This window comes from Musa acuminata, chromosome BXJ2-11, assembly GCF_036884655.1.
Source record: "Musa acuminata AAA Group cultivar baxijiao chromosome BXJ2-11, Cavendish_Baxijiao_AAA, whole genome shotgun sequence".
Classification (NCBI taxonomy): Eukaryota; Viridiplantae; Streptophyta; class Magnoliopsida; order Zingiberales; family Musaceae; genus Musa; species Musa acuminata.
In genome coordinates this window covers 28,774,772-28,794,751 of record NC_088348.1, presented here as the reverse complement: position 1 = coordinate 28,794,751, position 19,980 = coordinate 28,774,772, and the positions used below count along the sequence as shown (strand labels likewise).

The 19,980-nt window shown below is 38.0% G+C and overlaps 3 protein-coding genes and 1 long non-coding RNA gene across 13 annotated transcripts; all 4 read left to right on the top strand.

Moving 5' to 3' along the window:
* The first annotated feature begins 700 nt into the window (after positions 1-700).
* Positions 701-9,927, top strand: LOC108951777 (uncharacterized). Of its 10 annotated transcripts, none has more exons than XM_065132133.1 (10): positions 701-811; positions 1,229-1,299; positions 2,805-2,995; positions 3,095-3,319; positions 3,456-4,808; positions 5,327-5,678; positions 7,208-7,266; positions 8,487-8,550; positions 9,248-9,319; positions 9,466-9,927. In XM_065132133.1, exons 3-6 carry the CDS (start codon positions 2,858-2,860, stop codon positions 5,408-5,410), a joined length of 1,800 nt encoding a protein of 599 aa, XP_064988205.1. In that variant the 5' UTR covers positions 701-811; positions 1,229-1,299; positions 2,805-2,857; the 3' UTR covers positions 5,411-5,678; positions 7,208-7,266; positions 8,487-8,550; positions 9,248-9,319; positions 9,466-9,927. The 10 variants fall into 10 exon arrangements, with proteins under 10 accessions (XP_064988205.1, XP_064988204.1, XP_064988200.1 ...); XM_065132132.1 differs by having other exon boundaries at positions 1,229-1,359; XM_065132128.1 differs by having other exon boundaries at positions 1,229-1,895.
* A 1,464-nt stretch (positions 9,928-11,391) lies between these two features.
* Positions 11,392-12,611, top strand: LOC103972576 (uncharacterized). The gene is made up of 2 exons (XM_018820458.2): positions 11,392-11,857; positions 12,235-12,611. The coding sequence occupies exons 1-2, from the start codon at positions 11,407-11,409 to the stop codon at positions 12,312-12,314; spliced, it is 531 nt and encodes a 176-aa protein (XP_018676003.2). The 5' UTR covers positions 11,392-11,406; the 3' UTR covers positions 12,315-12,611.
* A 639-nt stretch (positions 12,612-13,250) lies between these two features.
* LOC135626664 (uncharacterized) lies at positions 13,251-15,010 on the top strand. Its single transcript, XM_065132126.1, has 2 exons — positions 13,251-13,408; positions 13,592-15,010. Exons 1-2 carry the CDS (start codon positions 13,343-13,345, stop codon positions 14,687-14,689), a joined length of 1,164 nt encoding a protein of 387 aa, XP_064988198.1. The 5' UTR covers positions 13,251-13,342; the 3' UTR covers positions 14,690-15,010.
* Positions 15,011-16,344: 1,334 nt separating this feature from the next.
* Positions 16,345-19,732, top strand: LOC135626892 (uncharacterized). The gene is made up of 2 exons (XR_010492493.1): positions 16,345-18,304; positions 18,438-19,732. It is a non-coding gene; the product is annotated as an uncharacterized LOC135626892 (long non-coding RNA).
* Positions 19,733-19,980: the final 248 nt, after the last annotated feature.

Below are 19,980 nucleotides of genomic sequence, written 5' to 3'. Positions count from 1 at the left end.
ATCGTTGACAACAATGAGAGACGATGAGCCATTCTGCATTTGTATTAATGTTGATGTAGTTATCGGGCGACTCTTTTGCCGCTCTACATCTGTGTTGGTGTCGATGTAGATATAGAACGACATCGCTCGAGAACTATGTTGGTGTTGACATAGATGAAAAATAATATCACTCAACAAATCGTGTTAATACCGATGCAGATGAAAAGCGGTGAAAATGATCGCTCACTACATTGGTATCAATATATATACAAAGTGGCCCTTATCTTTCATTACTACTCTCCTCGTCCGTTCATAGTAACTACTCGAGGCCTCCAACGGTATAATTATCTATCACCATCGACATCGTCTGTCATTACCAATTGTAATATTAAAATTATCTATTTATTTAATTTTTTTTATATTTTTATTGATAAAATCGATGTCATTAGGATAAATAAACTTAAATATTTTATTTTTCATGACGATAAAGATTCTAATATAAAATTTTCTAGTTTAAAGATTCTATTGCTAAGCGGTCTAATTAAAAATAATAATATTAATGAGCCTTAATGGCCGTATGCAGTCTCGTTATTCTTAGGGAGTCCGATTTAGTGGAAATGCGTCAGGAAACGGGCCATACACGGGGGATTTCAAACGGGCCGGATCAAACTTTAAAGCTACCGGAATCCGACCCGTTAATTTTCGTTCTCGATGCGGTGAAGTCGAACCCAAATCCAAATTGAGTGCTCTCTCTCCCTCTCGGCTTATCATTTTGTCCATCGGCGAACGCTCAGCGGTCGACCGGAGCTCCGGCGTTCCTGGTGTTGACGAGGTACCATGCTGACGCAACCTTCACCCGCTTTCTACTCTACCGAATCCTACGCGGTCCTCTTTTTCTGCTTCCCAGATTTCCCGCTTCTGTAGGTCTGGTTCGATCTTTGGTGTGTTCCGGTTTTGATGTTCATCAGGGTCTGTTGAGATGATCGATTCTTAGCGCTTCAGTCTGATTTCTATTGGATTCTGTTTTAGTTACTGGTTGCTTTGATTTGTTTCTCGATACGCGATATTGGATTCCACAGGCAAGTTGAGTCCTTTAGGCTTCTTAGGTTGCTGCCATTGGGAAAACAGCTGCGATCAATTGCAAGATACCATAAGGACTCGGATTTTTTTTTTGTTCTCTTTGTTTCTTTTTCGTTGTGATTGTGACACTACCAGGAAACTGACTGGTTATGTTGTTTCGGTCGCGAAGAGGATTTTGAAGGGAGGCCTGCTTTGGATTCTACAGCAAAGGAACAACCTCATCGTGATGCTAAGACCCACGTTCTCATTCCTAAAGATGCTGTCAATTATTCGTTTTTGCTTATTGTACTTGCAAATTGAGTAATTTGTTCAATTACTTGAAGGTTCTCTATTCTATTGTATTTTCTTGGGCTGTTGCTTGCACTTTATGAATCTGATACGTACAGTGGAATCATTGTCGGGGTCAGCCGGTCCATCTCTATGTCGAGAACAATTTGGTTGTGTCCTGAAATTACTTAAAAACCTCTCGATGTGATCATGAGAATAAAATGTGTCAGGCTCGGATGTTCTTGAACTTTAGATTTGCAAACTCCAATTTGGTTTACAATAAGAATTATTAGTCCAAAAATCATTGTGCTTCTTCGTTAGTACTTGTTTCTTAGTGATTAGAGGGCCTAAACTAAGTTCTTTTGCCAATTTGATCAAGCAGAAAACTAATATGATTTTTAATTCAAAGATGTTCTCTCACTTTTATGTTTGTTTCTAATGATGCTTGTTGAATTTTTTTTCCCTCTTCACGGTTTCTTATGGAAAGCTGAAAGGAGATCCCTACCAGAACTTATTTCAAAATTTGTGGGCTGAAGGGAAGATTCCTACCAGAACCCATTTCAAAATAGGTAAGCTGAAGGGAAGATCCCTACCAGAACTCACTTCAAAGATCTTAAATGCACAAAAGAAGAGAAAATGTTGTACAAAATGCAGTAAACAGAAAATAAAGGAAGAAAATGAAGGGGGAAAAGGATGAAGAACAATCAGGAACAGCCAATTACAGATTGTTAAATTGTAATTTTACCTCATAACAGGCCTATCCAAAACCTCCTCAACATTCTGTGACAAGTCTGAAAATCCTGCTATTTCTTTCTCTACATAAAGCCAACATCAACAGAAGAGAAATGAAACAACCTGTGTTTCCCTTTCTGTTTCTGAATTCAGAACTTACGGAATACAATATGCACCCAACATCTAAAATAAGACACTTAAGGCTCCAAGTATCTTTTAGCTTTCTCAATCAAACTTGGCGAACTCACACTCAAAAGAATAAATGTCATAAAGTTTCACCGTGGATCACATCACACATCCTGGTCATAGTGGTAGGCTTTTCCTGATCAGATTATATTTATGTTCATTCTATCTTAGTTACCTTGCTCAAACACTGGTAATTCTTATCACTATCTGATCAGAAATTTTGTGCTATTTTGACACTCATCATTATCTTGTGTGGCGGTGGAAAATTTAAGTATATGTATTCTTTCACGTCTGTTTTCTCCTGCTTTTGAGTTTACATTGCTGTGTCCCATTTTCTGTTTCTTTCTAATATTGTTAATATTACTGATACTATTTTGTTTTTGTTTTGACTTCTCTTGCAATTTATCTATGAGAAACCACCTTGCTTGTTCTTCTCTCCTCCACTTCCTCTAGAATATGTGGTCAATTTAATGCTTTTGTTTTTCTTGTTTTGGTATGCAGTTACAGCTGTATTCTAGAAATATTGCAACTTCTTTAATTTTCTCTTTCTTTTTACTTAGTGGACAAAATAGCATGATTATTGGGGATTAGCTGTTGAGCGTGGAAGGTTGAGATGATGGATTACCAGAATAACTTGGACTTCTATCTCACAATGTCTAGAAAGGAGCTCCAAAAATTGTGTAAACAGCATGATCTTCCTGCAAATAGAAGCCATGCTCAACTAGCCGACTCACTGGTATCACTGTTTAAGGTGGATTATTAAAGAGTTAATAACGTTCCCCGATATACGTGTACACTCGGTAGCAGTTTAGTTTGAATTTATTAAATACTTTTCTTATGGTTTTTGCAGAAAAGAAATGCCAGTTCAGCAGCTTTGTTGGAGAATTCAATTAATTCGATGGATGGATCTTCTAGAAAATCACTTGTATCCGAACCAAAAGCTAATTCTTCCAAGGTTGATACACATGGACTGTCTTCAGGTTTTAATGAAATTCGAGGTGATGAACGACCATTCTATCATACTGGTAATCAAATAGATGTTATTGACCACATGGTCAATCCAACTTCAGGAAAGGTATAGATAATTGTATTTGATTGCTTGTACTTCTTAGTTCACACTAGGTTCTTTTCATGTAATTTCATTTAGGACATTTTGTTTGCTCAGTTAATGACTTTTCCATGAAGATTTATGTTTTTTGTTGCTGCCACAGACTGTTACAAATGCTTTATGTCCATCATGGCCTGCTAATAGTAATGGTACTGAAAGTATTGGTTATTCTACTTTTGAGCATTGTAACAAGGGAGTAAAAAGCTGTGTTGCTGCTGATATGAAAGAGACTAGAACAACCCAAATTCTTGGTCTGGAGTGCAAGAAAACGAATATTAGAAGTGAATTTGAAAATTTGGTGAGACCAAGAAATGAAGAGCAGAAACAGATCCATGATGCTATTAGAGACACTAAAACTCGTAATACAGTTCCTATGCCATGTGAACTTTATAAACTTCATGAATACTCCATGGAAAGTGGGTTTGTATCTTCTGATGAAATTTCTACAAGAACCCCTACCCTTCAATTCTTTGTGATGTCAGAAGGGGGAATTAATTTATATGTTGATTTAAATTCTGGTCCATTAGGATGGATCAATAGCATGAAGGACGAAATGTGTGTCCATCAGAATGCAAAACATGAGACAAGGACTCTGTCGAAAGATATCAGTGATTCTCCAGAAGTTGACAATCATATTAAAATATTGCCAATTGATGACACTGGGATGGACCTTCAAGGCATTGAAGTTGAGCAGAACACTGGCTGTACTAATTCATCCTCAAGTTCAGTTGTCAGTGAAAATTGTAATTCTGAGGCATATCCACCCAATACAACTGTAGTGACATCTGGATTTTCTATTTTGACATCAGGCAGTGTTCCTGTTTGTTTATCAGTATGTTTGGAGGAGAATCAAGTGGTTTCATCTTCCTGTGCAGCTTACTCTGCACAAAACCACCTGGCGTTTGATACTGCACCTTGCGCCCGAGAAGGGATGTTGTTAACTCAAGACTCTTTTGATGCTTCCTTTACGATGCTTAAGGGCAATGCATCGCCACCTAATGCTTCTATGAGATCTATTACTAACGAGGATGATGATGGCATTTATCCTGTGACAAATGATGGCTCCACTCCTAAGACTGCATGTGTCGATTTTGTTGATGTTGAAGTTAAGGCTTTATGCAACACACTGAATGATGTTCCCGATAAAAATAACCTTCCTATGTTTAAGGATATGCAAGATAGTGTGGACACTTACCATTCTGGTCATCTTAGAAATCATACTGGAACTTGTGAAGGCTCATTTATATGTTGCACGAATGAGCTGCCAGATAATGTGTGTTCACATGGAGGGCTGTCAAATTATTGTCAACTTACTGGACAGAGGTTACTAGATGGTCCAATGGCTGATGCACAATCAGAGATGAGAGCAGCAAATGGTCTTTTCTATCAGCAAGCATGTAGTAATTATGGAACTTTGGTTCCCAAGGAACCAATGCCGGTGTTTCAAGATGAATCGGTACCTGCTCATTTCTAGCAGTAAATATGTAACTCTTAGGATGTTTGGTTCTAAAAGGAAGTTTGTCGCCATATTGTATAAAAGCTATTATACTTTTCTGGAGAACTATGAGCTTTGTTTGATCAACCATTGTCTCAGACAAGCTTTCACCAAAGAACTATATAATGTCCCCAAAATTATTTTTGTCAAACAATATGTAAGAAGTGTCTCTTCCTAGGCAGGACCAGCTATTGCCAGATAAATTGACATGGATTGAATAGGCTTGTTAAGTTACATGCCATGAATGCCCAATAACTATACCAACATGCTTTTTTCTTTCTGTTACTTAATGAGCATTCATCCTATTTGCCTATTTATCTAAAGCTGAAAGGACTCTCTGTTTGTCTAGAAGTCCATGCTGTTTCCTGGAACGGCATGGGGTTATACTTTTCTTTTGTAACCTAAAAACTGGAGGGATTTATAATTTGCTCTATATATTATTTTGTATGAAGAAATAACTGATCCTTCCTCCGTGTCAGATTACCAGATATACTATGCCTTGTGATGCAGGGCCAGAGCACTCCAGTGAAGGGAAAGGAAACCTTAGAGTAACTTTTGTTTGATCAAAGCTTAAGTTCAATTTATATTCTATATGACAGTTCAGCATTAACCATGTGTCTTAATATGCAGATGCTCTAGAGTCCGGGCCTCCTCATACAATACTTCCAAGAGACCTAACAGCATAGAGTTGCCCGAGGAACTCCATGTTAAGAGGCAGCATTTCATGTTATAAATGACACTATCATGGATTAAAAAAGAATCAGAAGTTCAGCAAAGGAAACTATGTACGATGTCGTTATACATAGGTGTTCCACATGGCTGGTTCCTAAGGTCCAGTCTTCTCCTTTTAAAGATTTATTCTTTTGACACGGATATACAGATATTGAAAATCACTCTGCAGAAGCTTTTTCATTTCTTGGAATTACATTAAATAATTTCATTTAATAAATGCTGTAAACTTAACTAGAATTCTCTCTCTCTCTCTCTCTCTCTCTCTCTCTCTCTCTCTCAATATGGGCTTTCGATCTATACCTTGTCATAATTGGGGTCTTCCCTAATTGAAGACTTATTGAAAATTTTGAAGTGTTATCCAATATCCAATCTTATGATAGATATTGAAAACTCTTAATTAGTATTCAATATTAGAAATATTATTTAAATTTCAATATGTGGGATTGGACAAAGATATTAGGTCCTTTGATGCAATGAAAAAAACTTTTGTGCCTTGGGTCCTACTATCAATGAATAGCTTTGCAGATCCTTTTTGGTTTTCTTTGCTTCTTGTCATATCTTTTACTTCTTCTTGCTATAGAAGTGACAGAAGTTCTGCCTATTGCTTTGAACATATATTGCAACAAACCTGCGATTTTATACTGAATTTGCTCAAATTGTATTTCATATCCAGAGATAGTCTGAACCTAGAACAGTATTCTCTCTCTCTATTTCTCAATTCATACCTTTAGTTTAGAACTAAAGGAACAGAGTTAGAATACTGTTATAGGCTAAGACTATCTTTGGATGAAAAAGGTGGAGGGTTGCATTAGGTCACTGACAACTAGCGCAAAACTATCCAGAGATAGTCTGAACCTAGAGTAGTATTCTCTCTCTGTTTCTGAATTCATGCCTTTAGCTTAGAACTAAAGGAATAGAGTTAGAATATTGTTCTAGGATAAGGCTATCTTTGGTTGAAAAAGGTAGAGGGTTATGTTAAGTCACTGACAACTAGCATAAAATTATGTCAAATCTCATAAACATGGATATTAATCGATTTCAGCTCTCAATGATGACAAAAAATCCAAGTACGCTCCCAAATAGTGGGGACTTACGGTTTTATTATTGTTGTTGTATGTCTTTAGTTTAGAACTCAACTCATTGCTACTACAATTTCATCTACTAGAAAAGGTCATCAGGTAATAACTGACATGGTTCAATTCTGATTCATTGTCATTTATAACTAATGAAAGTAAAGATAAAATGTTGACTGATAATGGCCATTTAGGATTGTTTGTGCATTCATCTTTTCTTGAGCACTTGTCTTTCCTTCTGGAATTTGTTACAACAGCGTCTGGATCAAATGATCACAGCATTGGATTCTAGAGTTGGTTCACAGACAGCATCTGGAATTCCAATCTATCTTTTCAAGTTTCTGGTTTTCAGAAGGCAAAAGCAACAAGTCATCTTAAGATTAACTTTGTATTTATGTTGCTAGACATTCGTGCGTGTCATTTTCCAAGAACATAGCAAGACTTATATCTTGTATGTTCATTCTTAATGATAGTTGATGTTCTAATGAAATAGTTATCCATATTTGGGTGAATTAATTATCTGATCAATGCCAACTCTTTTTTCTTGTTATGTAGATTATAAATATACTGACAGGAGAAGCTACTGCTTAACCAGGCAAGGAAACCAAGGAGGTGTAAGTTTCAGGACCTGTTTTACAACAGAAAATTTTCAAACTTATACTTTTTACCTATTATTAGTCCTCTCTCGCATGGCTTATTGACCCTTGGGATTCCATATCACATAATACATCAAACTATGCCTATGTTTTCAATGGCAGAGATAGTTGAGGTGAGATAACATCTTGATGATAAAGGGGTTTGAACATAACCTTGGCATGCATGTTACTGCATTGTTATATGCATTTGTCGAAGGTGAATGAACTTAATGTACATGGCAAGGAGGTTGGACCTCACTCTGTCATCCATATAATCTAATTCTAGTGCCCTTGTTTAGGGATAGAGATGTTTGAGATATATCTCTGTGCTAAAGATCTGAGTACTTTGCATAATTAGATAAACATATATGTATGCTATATATTTAGTTTTTAATAATAGAACTATTATTTTTCTTAATTACAGGGATATGAGTTAAATGTCCAGCATAAGAATACTAATTTGGGGCATTCCTGTGGGATATTAAGCTTTTATCATGGCAGTCTTAGTGCCAACAAAACCTGAACAAAATCTGACCTTGTTTTATGATAAGAATGCCAAAATTAATCCATTTAGCTATGGGGTCAGCTTTGCATCTTGAACTTGTATGCATTATCTTATAGTATTCGGGTTTGAATCTGAAAATATGTATCCATGATTGAAGTCTAATAATTAGATCCAACAAGATATTATTGCTTATCATGTTATCAAACACATTATTGCTATAGTTGTTGATTGGTGGATCATTTGAGTCAAAACATGGATGGTGGTTGAGCCCAAGGTTTGATCATGTGACACTGTTTACAATCATGTTTAGTTAATTTAATTTAGGTATGTGTACTATTAGTCTTTTATACTGATTGGAAAATTTTTGGCTCAAAATTTATGTTGTTGTTGCCAGGCCATTGAGTTGCTATATTACTGCTGAATACATTGGAAAAAAAAAGTTTACATGGTAATAAATTGTGTTGTCTGTGCTCTCCTTGATTGTGTATGGTTATCAGTAGCTAAATCCATTATATTTTTGTAGTAACTTCATATGAACTACTAGCTTCCCCTAACCTCAATCTTGAAACATGCTACTTGGTTGCAAGCTCTGGCTTATGATAAACTTTGAAAATGATTTAACAGCTAATTTCTAGGCAGATTACTTTTTATATTGCCAACTCTGACTTATCGAAGTTTGAAATTGATGTAACAGCTAACTTCTAGGAGATGAGCATTATATTTCACCTGCATTTACAGGCATGGAGTGAATCCATTTTGTAAGTGTTTCTGTTGCTAAAATTTAAGAAGAATTTTCATCTTAGATATGTTGTATCAAGATAATAAACAAGCTTTCATAAAAAGATTATGATATATCACAGTTCAATCTAAACTCAATTCACCACTTTATTTTCTTCTTTCTATTTTTTTCTGTGTGTTATTTGGTTAAGCATGTTTCATCAATTTCATCAACTCAGGTTGGATGAACTGGAATCTTTTTGATAACTTGTTGAGCTCATACTTAGGCAATGTGCAATAAATATAATAGTTTCTCAAACAAGTCTATCCTTTATAAACTGATTTCTCAATATCCATATTTAATTAAATTTCATATCTTATTCATGCATACTTATTATCATGGAGAGTTAGAGGAAAAAAAAAAGCATTTATGATGGAGTTATTGAAAAATAGTACTCATGACAATGGTAAGAATTTCTTAGGAGAATGGATAACATTATAATGGGTAGATATTGCATGCTTTCCATTATACCGAACTTTTATAAAATTAAAATTACTGCAAGATCAGTAATAGTTCTGATTTCTGAATGCATGTCCCTCATTATTAATCATAAACTGCCAAAGGCATGTATGGGAACCCCAAAACCAAGTAATAAGTAAAACACACAACTGGCCGACCATCTCAAATTGAAGTTATTTTCTACAAAATTAAGAGTGTGCAATTCTTCTTTCATTCAGACGCACTTGATGATCCCCAAAAGCATCTCGTTGGCATCATCCAAGCCTATATGATCGTCACACCTCGCCAAAGTCAGCTGCTTCCTTCACTTATCTTCTCTTGCTCATGTACCACATTGTTTGTTTGTTTTGGTTGTTTATCTACATGAACTTGCAGGAGAAATGTCGATCAGTCCACCTCATGGCTTTATGTTCTGTCTGCCTTTGACTTGTCACAGCTAATGCCTCATCATTGATCGGCTGCCAGCTGCACTCGAAGCCAGGGGGAGGTTGGAAAAGAAAAACGCAAGTGGATCCTTCTAGCGAAACAAATGAGCAATAGTTTGATTGGATTGACCTGGCTGAGTTGTATGGATTAGAATATTGGACTGCCAATTAATGGTCGCAACTGCAGTTCTAGCATCAACATCATAAGATAAAGAAATGGAGTGGACTAAAAGAAAGGCCCACATGTCACATTTTCCAAGGACAGGAGTTGGGAGTCGGGTACTCATGAGAAGAACAATTCATATGGATTGCTGAATCTTCTGTTTCTCCTGAGCCACATGATCATTAAAGAACAGGAAATCTTTTCTTTCTTCTTCTTCTTCTTCTTCTTTGTCCTTTATCTGTTAAAAGTCTTGTAGATCCAATTATTGTGGTTGTGACAGAGAAAAAAGAAAAAAGAAAAAATTATGGTTTCTGGTTTGTCTTTTTTTAGCATAATAATGGACACACAATGAGTATGGACAGGTAGGTAGATCCTTTTGCAGCTTGCAGCTTAGTAGGTTAGTTGGATGTATGGCCCAGTGCAAGGTCATGGATATCAAATGTAGAAATATATCATGAGTAGATTTATTTATGGTGCACTAAACTCTGCCTTCCTAAATGATCTCTACCTGCATTTGGAACTATCAAGTCATCAATAGTCAGAAACACCAATTGCTTATCCCTGTTGGTGATGATGATTTGGGGAAATAATCATCACTTAGCTCTAACTAACATCAAGCTTCTCATCACTTAGCTCTAATGATCACTTGCCTTAGTAATAATTATCATCAATCGAGGGAATCATGTGGCTGCTTGTTTGATCATTAGACTAACTTTAGATAATGTAGTCTGCTGCTCACAATGTGAGTTTAATATCCCTCTTGGTACTAAAACAGCTCATCTCTCCTGACCAAAAGCTAGTTAGTGATCCAATGCAGCTTGCAGTTCATTTAAACTTTTGTTCACAGCAATATACATGAGTTGTTGTTTGGATGCTGAAATTTGCCCCCTTTGATCATCCTTCACTTGCTTGAAAGCACAAGGTAGGATAAAAAAAATATAAATAGTGTTTTTAGTGTCTTGAGAATGACTGAGATTACGTGTGTCAACTGTTTTAGCTCTAAACATCTCCAAGGGGAGGATTGGCAAATCAGCTTCAGTTTCCTGCCATAGACAGATTCAAGACAGCCCCTTTCTGTGATGTTCCTCAACCACTAGTTTAAAGCTGGTTGTCCAAATCATTGTTACTGAAATGAATCACTTTTCAGCAATCTTTGTCAAGAAAGATGAGTGCTGATGGGTATCCCGAAGTGTTTGGAGATAGAAGAATGGCTGTGTGGTTTGTATTAACACGAAAATAAGGGACAGTTTTTCTATTTTCATGAAAAGAAGGAAGAGTATATATATATATATATGAACTGATTTATCTGTATTTTATTGACTATATATTATATTTTTTTAAGCCTGGGTTTTTCTCAAAAAAAAAGAAAGAGAAAAAGAAGAAAAAGACGTGTGTGGACGGAACGAGGGTGGGCCCCAAAAAGCGGCGCCGCTCCACCACAAGCTGTCGCGTGGGCTGAAAGCCATGCGTCTCGTTCCCACTGGTGCACTCGGAGGCAGCAAACCCAACGCGAAACCCAGGTTGGATTGAGCTGCAAAAGCCCGACGGAGTTACCTGTCTTCCCGACTCCATCGGCTTAATTTGGTGATTTAAGTGGGTCCTACACAAAAGTATCCAATAAAAATACAAGTAAGTTTGTACGGTACGAGAGAAAAGAGAGTAGATATTGATCGTCCAGGTTGCCTCTCGTGTTTCGAACGGCATCACATGCCGTCTGTTTCCCATCATCATCATCATCATCAGAGGAACCCATTTAAAGCCCAGACACCGCGGCCACAGAGACACAGAGATGGGAAGCTATTCCATGGAAACCGATTCCCTTCCTTCGATGAGGGAGGAGGAGATGAAGGAGACGCTGTCTCTGGCGGTGGAAGCGGAGGAGGAGGAGGAGGAGGAGGAGGTATGGCCGCGGAAGTGCGGCGGGGTGACGCTCGAGGGATACGTGGACGGGGCGGACGGCGGAGAGGAGGGAACCGGCGGCGTCGCGAGGACGAAGAGCTTGACGGATGAGGACCTGGATGAGCTCAAAGGGTGCCTCGACCTCGGATTCGGTTTCAGCTACGAGGAGATCCCCGAGCTCTGCGACACGCTCCCTGCGTTAGAGCTCTGCTACTCCATGAGCCAGAGGTTCTTGGACGAGCAACAGCAACAGCAGGATCGCTCCTCCTCTGCCGAGTCCATGGATCTGAGCGCGCCGCCTCCTTCTCCTCCCATCGCCAACTGGAGGATCTCCGGCCCTGGTAAAACTTCTTTCTTGGGTCCTCCCCTTTGCTAATTGTGCCAAAGATTCGTTTTTGGCGTTCTACAAATGAGCCAAAAGGTCCCATCTTTGTTGTTCCTCCTCCAAGCAACCCTTATTTGTGTTCATCCGGATAAATCATTCCTAATATTGCTTCATATGTCCACGAAGACTAGAAAAAAAGGACCAATTTTTATCCCCAACACAATTCAACCAATCACGAGTGGTCTCTTTGTGTTTACAAATCCAGTAAATGGGGGAATTTGATTGCTTCCTGTTTCTTGGAAAAGATATATGTGATCATAAAATTATTTGGTGAATCTGTTGTAGTTGCCATCCCATGATCTCTGATTCAATTTCCTCTTCTGTTGATACCAGGGGATGATCCGGATGCAGTAAAAGCAAGGCTCAAGTATTGGGCCCAAGCAGTGGCTTGTACTATTAAATTATGCAGCTGACACATACATGGTTCGACTTTTCCCAGTTCTTCAGGAGATCGAAGAATTAATCCATCGGCTTCCTGCTGCCAAGCTTATGTTTTGACAGAGTGAATCCTCTCCTGATGTTTCTCTGCTTGGTTTCATTGCATGCTGCTATCATTTTTCTGGAGATGGAAGGAAGCTGACGCATAGATAAGAAGTAGAGAATTGCAAGAAAGAAAGACGTGTGAAATCACATTGAGAACATGTCTGATCTGCGTTCCTGTGGAGTACACATCTTCCTTTAACAAAATCCTTTTCATGTTGGTTGCTTTACTCTGTGGATATTGATTGATGTGACCCACATGAAGTAGTGCTGTTCAGAGGGGGATGATGCATCCACCACAGTAAATGAAGGATGCTTATACTGAGAGACCAAGAAAGAATCCCTATGTCAGTCTCTGCACTGCAAGTAGAACAAGTTTAGCAGAGCTTCTATAATACATTGATTTAGTCTTCTGTGATTCTTTAAAATTATGATAAACAATTAATAATCTGGTTTTTTTTTTTGTGTGTGTGTGTTGACACACTATGATTTTGACATATATGGTAGTAATTATAAATATAAATAATTATTTTGTGATAATAGACTAAAATCACATGTGGATAGTATATAATTTACTATTTCTTTTTCATTATAATGTTGTCATATTGGATCTGACCCGAGAATTAAAACCAATAAATCGGCGCGAGAGCTCAACCGACACGCGACTCATCCGGTTTGAAGACCGATCGGTGTCCGTTCGTTTCCCTCTCTCATTCTAAATAAAACTATATGGTCAAATTACATGTATATCCCTTTAAAAAATAATTTTCATATTTATTCCTCCACATATATATATATATATATATATATATATAAGATTTAAATAATACTAATATCGTTTACAATTTAAGATTTTGTAAAGGGTTACAAAGTAATTTCGAGTTTGAGATGATAAATATGTGAAAATCCCATAAAATAATAATAATGATAATAATAAACGTAAATTGGAGCCCTTTGCGCGATGCTCGAAGTTTTAGATTACGATTCGAAGAAGTCGGATGATACCAGCGACGAATACTGCACTCAGGTGATGATCCTTTTCTCGTTCCTCCTATGCTCCTCGCTTCTCGAATTCGGCGTTTGGATTTGGTGCTTCTCGATCCTGATTGCTCTAATTTTTCCGAGAATTTTCGTCTTTTCCATGAGGTGTTTGTTGAATTGCCTAAGAGAGCCTCATACTCGTGATCGTTGTCGTTGTGTATGAGGGCAGGTAAGCAGAGTAATACGGACCATGTCAAAGCTCCGGTGCGCCCCCCGGGATTCTAATTTCGGAGCCGTAGTCCTTCTCTTCTTGGTCGTCCCGACCTTTGTTGTCGGCATCTACTTGCATGGCCAAAAGATCACCTACTTCCTTCGCCCTCTCTGGGAATCCCCTCCGAGGCCGTTCAAGGATATCCCCCACTACTATGACGAGAATGTCTCCATGGAGAACCTCTGCAAGCTCCATGGCTGGGGAGTCCGCGATGTTCCCCGCCGCGTGTTCGATGCGGTGCTCTTCAGCAATGAATTGGACATCCTTGCCATCCGCTGGCACGAATTGTACCCTTATGTTTCGGAATTCGTGCTCCTCGAGTCTAATTCTACCTTCACTGGCCTGCAAAAGCCCTTCTTCTTTGCTGAGAACCGGGGTCAATTTGAGTTTGTGGAGCCACGGCTCAATTACGGGACTGTCGGTGGGAGGTTCGTCAAGGGGGAGAACCCTTTTGTTGAGGAGTCCTACCAGAGAGTGGCATTGGATCATCTCATCAGGGCTTCAGGAATTGGTGATGATGATTTGTTGATCATGTCGGATGTTGATGAGATCCCAAGTGGCCACACGATTAACCTCTTGAGGTGGTGCGATGACATTCCAGAAAAGCTACATCTCAGACTGCGGAATTACTTGTACTCTTTTGAGTTCTTGTTGGATAACAAGAGCTGGAGGGCTTCGGTTCATAGGTACCGTGCTGGAAAGACGAGATATGCCCACTACCGCCAGACTGATGACATACTGTCAGATTCGGGGTGGCATTGTAGCTTCTGCTTCCGCTACATCAGCGAGTTTGTGTTCAAGATGAAGGCATACAGCCATGTTGATCGTGTGAGATTTGCGTATTATCTGAATCCATCAAGGATTCAGGATGTCATATGCCGAGGAGCAGACCTTTATGACATGCTTCCGGAGGAGTATACATTTAAGGAGATTGTAGGGAAGCTGGGGCCTATACCTCACACGTATTCTGCAGTCCATCTTCCTGCTTATCTGCTTAAGAATTTTGACAAGTACAAATATCTCCTACCTGGAAATTGCAAAAGAGAACATGGGTGATTGGAATTGCACTTACAGGAGTCTCTTTCAAAAATAATAAACAACAGTATGCTGGTATTTATGGCATGATTGCTGATATTATGATCTGATTTGTGTGACTCTTCTGAGGCAAGTTGGAAAGCAGAAGTTCTAAGGTGTACGTGTACATTGTATATAGATACTCAAGTAATCATGCTTGCTTCACCTAACTTGGGTGCCAAAGTAGTGTCTGCAGCGTTTCTAGCTACAAGGAGAGTTTCTCCATTTTCTGTTATCAGTAAGATATTTTAACTGTGTTTTTTGTACTGTGCAAATTAAGTATGCTTTGGAAGTTTGGAAGCCCCACTAAGCTATTTTGGTGATAGTAAGTTACATCACTTCTTTGCTTTCGCAGATGCTTGTGTTCCTTCTGACTGCAGAGAGTTTTATCAGTTTGGAATTCGGTTTGATGGAACTTGCACAGTATATGTTTTCATGTGTTCACATTACCATTATTCTCTAAAAATATGAGGATCTCAGTATCTTAGGCATCAACAATCTGTATAACTGCAAATGCACAAAGTGTAATGCAGTCTGTATAAAGAAATATCATTTATTTCATAAACAAATTATATTGTATTTATGGACCCAAGGCAAATCTCATATATAACTTCATACAAATTGGCAATATTTAACTCGTGCAACTCTCAATACGAAAAAAGAATAATGATGAATTTCCTGAACATATAGACTTGGCTCAGTCAAACCCCTTAAATCAAACTGCATCAATCTCATAGTTCACTCTTTTTACTATTTTGGTATTTAGAAGTATGTGATTGTGTCTACATGTTGTTATGTGTTCTGCAGGTTTAAGAGTCGCATATTATTTATGTCAGATGTTCAAACAACTGATGATGATATGATCTTGTTTGATCTTTTTCTCTCTTCTTTAAGAGTAGTTATGTTTGCACACACAGAGAGGCGCTGTGATAGTCTATTGAAATATAGCAATCAGACAGTTAAATTATTCTGAAAGTTCCTTAAGTTTCTTTAGGAACTTCTCCTTTCACTCCGTCTCATGAAGCAGTCTGCTCTTTCAGTCCTTGATCAAGGAGAACAATCAAGAAGAGTTGACAACACACTTTTAAAATCTTCTCCAATAGCCCAAAATTGTGGTGTTTTTATTTATTTCAGTTGACCTTTCAGCATAGTCTAAACCTTCCAAACTGAAATTTACCACTTGGAAATTCATGCAAGTGATGCTTATCGACATCTGAAGCCATGCTGTTTTTCTGTAATTTGAGCCAACTAGCTGTTGACTAGCTGTTGGATTGTCTGTCATCGATGATCTCTCTACACTGAACTTGATTGTATTCCTTAAATATTCTTGTACAGTTGTACTGTTACCCCACAATTTGCTTCAGTTGAATTGACATTCTCATCTTTTATCATATCTGGTCTTGAGCTCTCAAGATTCTTTTTTCATCAACAACCTGATAGAACCAGGAATGTCATAAATAACAATTCTTGTTATTCAAGTTATTGAAGCTTTAGACCCTTGTTTTAATACTTATAACAAGCTTTTGCATGAGAATAGTTGAAAATTATCCTTTTTATTATTTATAAACGTTTTTATATGGATGTGTCTGGATCCTTGAAGATAAAAGAAACATACATAACTTTTTCGTGGAGAAAACATCAACCCTCTCATGCTAGAGTCATCTAAAAATTCTTTTTTCCCCTTCAATCAGCAAGAGCCTGAAAACACTAGGCATGCAAGAACCTGTGATCTCATGCAAGAATGATTTATTTATTTATTTTTTTGTCTTGACTAAATGATCAGCAGTTGTATTTTCTATTTTTATCTGTTAGGTAAATGAAAAGAATGAATATCTGTTCACTGAGACTCCCCTGTTAAATTGTTCGGAAGTTCAAGAATTTCTTTTCTGTTCCTAAGAGTAAAACTGAAATGCTTGGGACCATAATACATGTTCCTTTTGCTATTATTTGATGCCTGATATGATGGCAGGAACTGGTATAAAGTGTGTTCTTATCCTTTGAGAATAAGTTCTTTTCATAATTTGAATATAAAAGGAAGAGCCATGAGCCAAACAAACATCAAGCCTCCTAGCATATTAAGGTCTGTAGCAAAAATGTCATTCGGGAGCCACCACCACCACCACCACCAGCACCACCACCACCCACAGCAAAGCCATGTGGAGTTCCATGAGGCAAGGATCTCCTCAGGGGGAGACTACTACGCCTATGTCTCTTCGTTGGAGAAGGCTACGTCTGAAAGACCTCTCCTCACAAACACTCACCAAGTATACAAGCACAAAGAGGCCTGTGAAGTAGAGGATAGTTTCCGACCAGCCACCTATCGTGTGTCTGAGACCACCTATGAGGAGAATGTCGACATGGAATCTGGAGACTACATCAAGCGCAAACACCTTATGATGATCAATTCGGCCTGAAAGTACTCCGTATAGTTACTAAGAAATGGATGTCAGAGATTGGCATCTTCATAAATAAAATTCTGGCTCTTCTGTACTGTGGGTGAGCCATCTGGATACTGCTTTATGTATGATCCTCTAGTTTTCAGTAAGTAATTCTTACATATAAATCTACAAGAAAACACACAAAGATCTTGTCTCTTTTTTCTTTGGCACACAGAATGTCAACAGTGGAGAACTGGAGATCATATTGCATGAATGAATTAGAAGAAATCACAATCTTGTTTGTGAGTGCAAGCATCCCGGCCGACATTAGAATAGGTGGATCAATTTTAGGGAAGGTTGATTTGTAAGCTTACCATTGTAATTTTCTGACTAAAAAGTTCATAAAGTTTAAATACTCACTGTCCACATTATTAGATATTCTCTTCTCTACATATGAACCGTAACTTCAGTTATTCTTGATCTCTATATTTCTACACTTTCATTTCTGTTTTCCCTTTTTCCTTCTTTGTATATACATTTCCCAGAATTATGGTAGTTGTATTTGGTTGTTTCAAATCATGCTATTTGTTAACCAGAACTATTTCAAAAAGCTAGAAATACAACAACACTGTTTTTCTTAAGAAGATTGATCGATAGCAGGAAAACTATATCCCTAGATAATTTCTCTTTTGATGTTGATGTCAGACTAAAGTTAGCAGAAAAGAACATCCTGACAAACTTTCGTTTGTATCACCTAGATACACTGATAAAGAAAGGTGTCTACTACACCGCATGGTAGCTTGTTTTGTACGTGCCATTCACAAAGCCATAAGTTTGAACTTATTAATCTTTAGTCATGACTCATTCGGGAAAAGTCATTTCATTAATTATTTGTTGATCATGAAGTAGTTTGAGGATGGAAAAATATTTGAAGAATCATTCAACTAAATTTTGTGATTTAATTGTTGTCTTTTTAATAGTATTTCACATGTAGGGATAAGATTGCTTATATTGGACCCTTATATTTGGCATTGATGGGAGGCTCGTAGAGGGAGAGCTTACTTTTTAATGTTTCTAGTAGAGCGCATCAAATTCTGTTATTTAAGTCCATTTGTTGGTGGTATAAATGTGGAACATCTTTCACTTGTCTACTGGAGCTCAGTTCAGTGGAATTGTAGATAGATTTCTCAGACATCAGTTCAGTGGAGAAAGAATAAAGGTGCACTCTTTTTTCTTCTTTTTTTGTTCTCTGAACTCAAAAATGAATTGTGCCTACAAAAGATAGGTGTGGATAGTGGATGTTTCTGTTTTATATGAATCATCCTGGTTGACTATGATTGATTCCTCATCAGGTATGGCTGATGCCTAAAAAAGGTGGGTGTGGATTCTCTTCATGTGGTGGAGGTTCCTCTTTTAAATTAATTGTCCTGGTTTGATGTGGTTGATGTCTCATCAGTGAAGGTTGATGCCCATCAGATGTGATGGTTTTTCGGCACCAGCAGAAGCATCCCACATGGACAGGATATTTTTGCAACTCTTGTTATCTTATTACAGGAAGAAGCTTGAACTTCGAGGATACAGAAATTCGATCAACTGGGCTGATATTATCATGCCTAAAAATTTTTGGCTATAAATTTTCCATGTATTTGAAGTTCCAGTAACAACTAATCTTCTATTTTATGATCTTATATGCTTTCTTGGATCCTTGGATGCTGCTTAATAGTAGATTTGTTTCCTTGAATGTCTCTTCTATGAATTTATATGGTCTGTTGGATTGTTGGATGCTGCTTACTAGTAGAAAATTTTCTTTTTTCTGTTATCTCTCTTAGTTATATGGTGTGTTAGATCTTTGGATGCTGCCAAGTAGTAGAAATGTTTCCTTGGATGTCTCTTCTGTGAATCACATGCTATGATGGATCCCTTTATGTGCTTTAGTAGAAATGTTCTTTGATTATAATTCTGTGAACTTATATGGTGTGTTGTGGATCTTGTGATGATGTAAATGACTAGAATGTGTTGCAGATCTTACATATAGTGAAGGCAGGAACAATGACATTGTGGATGATTTACATATAGTGAAGGCAGGAACAATGACAGTGAAGGCAGGAACGTTTCCAACTCATGACACGCACACTAATATCGAGCTTCTTGATGACAAGAGGTGCACTAATGGCGAAGAAGGTTCTCTTGCAGGCCGTGCTGCTCGCATAGTCCCATCTTGTTCGGCGACAAGGATGTGACGTTGGAAGGGAGCTGTATGAGTGGTGGCGTGGCTACCACATGGTGCGGCGAGACGTGAGGAACACCGATCCCGTCATCGCTCTTGCTGTTTGTAGTGGCGCTTTCAGGAGTCGAGTCAGTCGTGCTAACGAGGACTAGCAATGGAAACCCATTGTAAAGTGTGACTCGATTTTAGAGGTCTCTAACTTGGAGTTTCTTTGGGAGATCTATCATGTATGAGCTGCTGCCTGCTCGATCGAGTGGTGGGACTTTATTTCCCCTTTATCTTTTTTTTGTGTGTTTGTTTTAAAGGCTCTCAACTTCTAGAAGTTCTCTCTCACTCATATAACATCAAATTCATGACGCTAAAATGTGAAAGATTTCATATTACCCTAATATTAATTGTTGGAAGAGGAGATATTTTTTATTCTTTCCAGCAACGAGTGGTTGATTGACGTAAGTTGGTCCACTTAGAAAATTTTTCAATGTGGCCTCAAGATTGCACGGGTCAAAAGAAAAAGCAATTTAGGAGATTATCTCTAGCCTTATTGGACTCCACCAACATCCTTCAGAAGGGCGACAATGGCTCGTTACAGTAGGACTCAGCTCAACGCCTCTAGGTAATCCATTTATAACTTTGCTAATATGTCTTTCTGAAGTCATTAACTTCACACA

Coding starts and splice junctions, on each gene's coding strand:
- LOC108951777 (XM_065132134.1), top strand. CDS start 2,858: ATGATGGATTACCAGAATAACTTGGACTTCTATCTCACAATGTCTAGA. Junction 2,996..3,094: donor CACTGGTATCACTGTTTAAG/GTGGATTATTAA, acceptor TGGTTTTTGCAG/AAAAGAAATGCCAGTTCAGC. Junction 3,320..3,455: donor TCAATCCAACTTCAGGAAAG/GTATAGATAATT, acceptor TTGCTGCCACAG/ACTGTTACAAATGCTTTATG.
- LOC103972576 (XM_018820458.2), top strand. CDS start 11,407: ATGGGAAGCTATTCCATGGAAACCGATTCCCTTCCTTCGATGAGGGAG. Junction 11,858..12,234: donor CTGGAGGATCTCCGGCCCTG/GTAAAACTTCTT, acceptor TGTTGATACCAG/GGGATGATCCGGATGCAGTA.
- LOC135626664 (XM_065132126.1), top strand. CDS start 13,343: ATGCTCGAAGTTTTAGATTACGATTCGAAGAAGTCGGATGATACCAGC. Junction 13,409..13,591: donor GCGACGAATACTGCACTCAG/GTGATGATCCTT, acceptor GTATGAGGGCAG/GTAAGCAGAGTAATACGGAC.